The sequence below is a fragment of the Labeo rohita genome, chromosome 22, assembly GCF_022985175.1.
Source record: "Labeo rohita strain BAU-BD-2019 chromosome 22, IGBB_LRoh.1.0, whole genome shotgun sequence".
In the NCBI taxonomy this organism is placed as follows: domain Eukaryota; kingdom Metazoa; phylum Chordata; class Actinopteri; order Cypriniformes; family Cyprinidae; genus Labeo; species Labeo rohita.
The window spans coordinates 36,978,707-36,984,454 of NC_066890.1; the positions used below are offsets into that span (position 1 = coordinate 36,978,707).

The 5,748-nt window shown below is 30.9% G+C and overlaps 1 protein-coding gene across 1 annotated transcript; it reads left to right on the top strand.

Annotated features, from left to right (window-relative positions):
- The first annotated feature begins 220 nt into the window (after positions 1–220).
- Positions 221–3,937, top strand: gcga (glucagon a). The gene is made up of 6 exons (XM_051094995.1): positions 221–358; positions 445–555; positions 691–846; positions 2,574–2,690; positions 3,116–3,259; positions 3,529–3,937. Exons 2-6 carry the CDS (start codon positions 467–469, stop codon positions 3,548–3,550), a joined length of 528 nt encoding a protein of 175 aa, XP_050950952.1. The 5' UTR covers positions 221–358; positions 445–466; the 3' UTR covers positions 3,551–3,937.
- The last annotated feature ends 1,811 nt before the right edge of the window (positions 3,938–5,748 follow it).

Here is a 5,748-nt window from a genome sequence, read left to right on the forward strand (position 1 = left end):
GTTCTCTTGGACCGAGCATCCGTTTCCCCTCTTGATTTTCGCCTACAGTAGCACTTCGCGCATCATTTTTCCCTCGGTTTATTTGCAAAAGTCTCCATCCTGCTGTCTCACACCTTCATGACGGCTCTTATCTGGAGGTACTTTGGCACATCTCCCTCTTTAAGCAAACATGAGCGGTTTCATCCAGAGCGGGTAATGGACTGACACTAATAGATCTGAACGCACATGTACGTGTGTGTGGGGGCTGCCGGGACAGGGACGGCCCACCTGGACCGACTATATAAGACCCAGACGATCGAGAAGAGGCCACGAAACCAGGAGGAAAAGATCCAGACGCACTCAACTCTTCCGTCCACTGGTAGGTTGAAGCACCTCTTTGAGGGACTCAAAGCCTTGTAGATGTTCGGTTGCTTTCAAAAGTGGTCTTTCCTCTCATTTTTACAGAGAAGCAAAAGAAGCTGTCAAAATGAAAGCCGTCCAATATCTCGCTGGTCTTCTTCTGCTCCTCTTTGTTGAAAACAGCATCTGCGTCCCACTGCAGGACGACAGCACAAGGTTGGAAAAGTGTTTTTTTGTTAGGCAGCATGAAAATTCTCTTCATAGCTGTTTGAGGACTTTTTAGTTGAAAATGTGGGCTTTGTTTTGTTCGGTTTACGCAACGTAACGCTCGTATATCGTGGTGTTGTGCAGCACGGAGACGGCTGAAAGTCTTCTGGCGAGGGGTCAGGGCTTCACGACCGCCAAAAGACATTCTGAGGGAACCTTCTCTAACGACTACAGCAAATACTTAGAGACCAGGAGAGCGCAAGACTTCGTTCAGTGGCTCATGAACTCCAAGAGAAACGGGTATGTACAGTTACAGTATGAAATTGTGTTTAAAAAAAAAAAGAAACATATGAATAAAGTCTAAAAACATCCTCACTTTTATAGAATGTTTCAAATAAAATGAGAACAAAAAGAAACATATAATATATACTTTCTAAAATTAAAATATATATCAGAAAATATTTTGCATATGGCAACTGTAATGTACTAATGTACTGACATTGTATATACAGTATATAGAAATATAAAATAATCTATGTAGTGTATTTTTGTTATATATATTTATATTACACTTCTATGTATTTATTTATATATAATATACAAATAAAAATATATAATAATTATATGAATAAAATAAAAATGACAATATTAAAACAATATAATATAGCAGACACACATATGAATATATTGTATATAAATAAAGTTGTATGTAAATACAGTAAAATGTCAAAAACAATATATTTATTCATATTTATATAATATGTTAACTAATATAATATTGTTATGCATATGTTACATATATAGTTTTATAATATTTTACATATAATACTTTGACATAAAACAATATATTTTGATAATTAAGTAATATAATAATTATATGAATGCTATTTTTAATGTGTAAAAATACAGTACATGTTATGATATTATTATATTTATAAATGTTTATATTTGTATATATTTCATTATAAAATAATAATTTAAGAACTATACACATATTGTTTGTTTTATAATATTTGTTTATATTCATCAACATCTAATATTATATTTATAAATAGTTATATTTGTAAATATTTATAGAATATTTTAATGTATTTCATTATATAATAATAATAATAATAATATTTAAGAACTATACATACATTGTTTTATTTTATTTATAATAAAAAAACTAAAAAAAAATTTAAATGTATAAAAATACAATATATGATGTGATATTTATTATTTATCATATTTATATAATATTTTAATATATATTTCATTATATAATAATAATATTTAAGAACTATACATATATTGTTTGTTTTATAATACTGTATTTATAATATTTATATATAATATACATAATATATATTATAATATTTATTATGATATTTATAAATATTTATGGTATTTGTAAATATTTATAATATTTTATTTTTTATATATAATAATTTTATATTATGTTTCATTAAAAAAAAATAATAATAATAATAATAATAATAATATTTAAGAACTATACATACATTGTTTTATAATATTTTATTTTTAATGGTATACATATGATATACACAATATATAATAATATGATATTTGTAAATATTTATAAAATATTTTAATATATTTCATTATGTAATAATAATAATAATAATAAAAAAATAATAATATTTAAGAACTATACATAGAAATACAACAATGTAATCTGATAATTATGTAACTAATATAAAAATCATCTAAATGTTATGATTTTTTATGCATAAAAATAAAATATACATATGATATTTTTGATAAGTATTTCTATATTTTTTATATTTCATTATTTATTTATATATATATATATATATGTATGTTTTATTTACAGCGCTAACAAACTTTAGTAGCTCAAATTCTAATATTAAATCAATTAATAATAGATTTAAGAACTATATATATATATATGTATGTGTGTGTGTAATTAAGTATTAAAGTATTATTTTAACAATGCTAACATACTTTAGAAGCTAAAATGCAAACATTAACTATTTCTCACATTATCTCTCTTTTTTCCTCAGTGGTTCAGCCAAACGTCACGCTGAGGGAACCTACACCAGCGACGTCAGCTCTTACCTGCAGGACCAGGCGGCCCAAAACTTTGTGGCCTGGCTACAATCCGGACAGCCAAAGCAAGAGTAGGCCTCCGCTCTTCTCGTCCCACCTTCAGTGCCTTATAGAGTGTGAAAGAGATGAAAATAAAGAAAAAGAGCGAGTGTGCGAGAGAAAAAACTACCCTAACTGACTGCTTCATCATGCTTTCTCCTGCCCTCTTTTCTAACCTCACTGCCAAATGCTAATGCTAATAAATGGCGCTAAAACCTGGCTGTGTGCTTCTAATTATCTTTCTGTGCACATGTCTTCTGCTATTTCTGGTGCTACTACGCTAATCAAACAAATGCTTCAACTGCAAAAATGCTAAAAATATCCAAACACTACAAAACTAATACTACAAACTTGCTAAAGCTAAACTGCTAACAGCTTCAAAACTCGTTCTTAACTGGTTTAAACTTTCAATAAGTGTCGAGTACACATGCTAACAAGTTGTTTATCATATACACAGTGTTGCAAGCAACAGAGGTGCTAATTTTCTGCGCCGGAGGCATGTAGACGGCAGTTTCACCAGCGACGTCAACAAAGTCTTGGACAGCATCGCTGCCAAGGAGTATTTACAATGGGTGATGAACTCGAAGACGTCAGGGACAAGGTAACGTCCTGTCTAGCGGCTAACAACACAGATCCCTGGTGAAAAAACCAGCATATGCTGGTAGGTGTGTTTTGATGATGGTTTAAGCTGGTCCTTTGCTGGTTCATGCTGGTCCTTGACCAGCAACATGACCAGCATAAACCAGCTAAGGACCAGCTTAAACCAGCATCTAACCAGCATATGCTGTTTTTTTCACCAGGGATATGCTAATATTATAAATGCTAACCAGTACACGGGTGTGTTTTAAGGAAGTTTTTTGTCTTTTCTAGTGGCAAACGTGGCGGGAATTGACGAGGAACCAGCGGGCCTCCCCGCGAGAGCTAAATTTGGGTCCTGAAGGGGATTCGATCATCAAAATGAATGAAAGCCATATCGCTTACAGGCAAAACGGATACAACTCTTGAAATCAAAAGCCATATTCTATTTTTTAAAAAAAACCTCTGAGCACTGTGGTTATTTATTTTCCCTTAGTGTTAAAGAACATCGTAAGTTATGAGGAGAGAAAAAGAGATATTTTTCTATAGTTTTGGACTATTTTCTATGTGTGCGATAAAAACAAACTCAGGTGAATGCACTAAACACTCAGGTAAATCGTGAAAATTTATGTGTGCCACCACTGTATCAAAGTGCCATGGGAAATGGTGTCTTGCTCTGCAAAATAAACCTTTTCATATTTCACCCCAGCCTGTTGTTGTGAATATAGTGCCACCTAAAGGATGTCTGTAGCAGTTAATGTGTTTGACGATTAAGTGTATGTGCAAACATCGACATTTCTACGTTTTTATGTAAGGTTTTTAGGGTTAGAATAAAACAATAGTTACATTTCTGAAATAAGCAAGATTCCTATATTTAGTGCATGAGTAAAATTATATTTGCTAATGCTTTGTGCACAATTTTATATACCAAAAATGTGTGCGTTGCCAACTTTAATGTAGAAAACATGTTAATAATATTGTTAATATTGGCTTAAGCTGAATCCTAATCAAGCATCTTTTCAAAAGTATTTTATTTATTTTTTTTCCCTTCACAACTGATCAAATTTAAAACAAATATAAGCAATAATATATAAAGAAAATAAATATAAAACATAATATTTTTTGAAAATTTTCTCTGATCAACTGCAATTTAAAGAAAAAATATTACTAAGTTAAATTAACTAGGAGGTTTTTTTTTTTCTTTGGAATTGATCAGAAAACGTCTGAGATGAAAAAAAATGTAAGAAATAAAAATAAATGTAAGAAAATATATTACGACCTCAACTTCAGTATATAATGTGCAATTCAAAGTGTCCGTAATGAAATTTCTGAAAAGAGCAGGATTCCAACATTTAACAAAAAAAAAAATAATAATTAAAAAAAAAAAAAAAATATATATATATATATATATATATATATATATATATATATGTATGTATATAATTTAATTTTATTTTATTTTATTTTATTTTATGAACATCTACTAGTGTTCGAGTCCACCTAAATTGAGTCCGAGTCGAGTCCGAGTCCAAGGAAACATTACTGTTTGTCAGTATCTTAACATTGTTTTAACCCAGGGGTGCCCAAACTCAGTCCTGGAGGGCCGATTAGACGCACCTGAAACAGCTAATCAAACAAAAAAAAAACACAATTTGTCAACTTAAAATAATTTGTTACCCTGCAGACTTAAAATTTTAAGTTCACTCAACGCAAATACATTTAGTCAACTTGAAATGTGAAGTTGTACTACGTGAAAACTTAGATATTTGAGTTGACTAAGCAAACAATTTGGTTTGTTAAAACTTATAAGCTGGGCTTGTTACCTAGCTGCCTTAAAATTGTAGTTGAATGAACACAAATATCTAAGTTGTCACTTAGTACAACTTAACATTTCAAGTTGACTAAACTTTTTTGAGTTGACTGAACTTAAAATTTAAAGAGAACTTAAAAAAAAAGAGAGCCAAGTCACATTATTTTAAGTTGAATCAACAACTTGTTTTTTACAGTGTAGGCATACTAGAAACCCCCTGGCAGGTGTGTTGAGGCAAGCTGGAGCTAAACCAAGGACCAGGACTGAGTTTGGACACCCCTGTTTTTAACCTTTACAACTGGAAACCACAATGCCAACTGAAATGTAAGAAAAGCAAACCTCTATTGGATCTTGCCATTTTGATTTTTGATTTCACAACATCTCATAATTAGTGTCCTGCTCTGCTTATCAGACTTAAAGTCATGTAACAAAAGTTATGGCTGAACTATGTAATGTGACATATTTCAGAGTGAAACAGGTTTTAGGTGAAAAATTATAGGGCGGGACTTGAGTTTATTCATTGATATAGTAAATGTATAAATTCAAGGGTGGGGGTAAAGGAGTAGGTATCTTGATGAATGGTATCCTCTTATCTCTGAATGTGGCTGTGTGTGTTTTGGGTTTTATATAACAAATGCTTAGACCTGAGAGAGGGCATTTTGAATTTTTGTCTTGGATGAAAGTAAGGTTGTGAGGGATAAACC

What these genes read in the sequence shown, in the direction of transcription:
- gcga (XM_051094995.1), top strand. Translation starts at nt 467, where the DNA reads ATGAAAGCCGTCCAATATCTCGCTGGTCTTCTTCTGCTCCTCTTTGTT. An exon ending in ATGAACTCCAAGAGAAACGG is followed by an intron (nt 847 to 2,573) that starts GTATGTACAGTT and finishes TTTTTTCCTCAG; the next exon opens with TGGTTCAGCCAAACGTCACG. An exon ending in TCCGGACAGCCAAAGCAAGA is followed by an intron (nt 2,691 to 3,115) that starts GTAGGCCTCCGC and finishes TCATATACACAG; the next exon opens with TGTTGCAAGCAACAGAGGTG.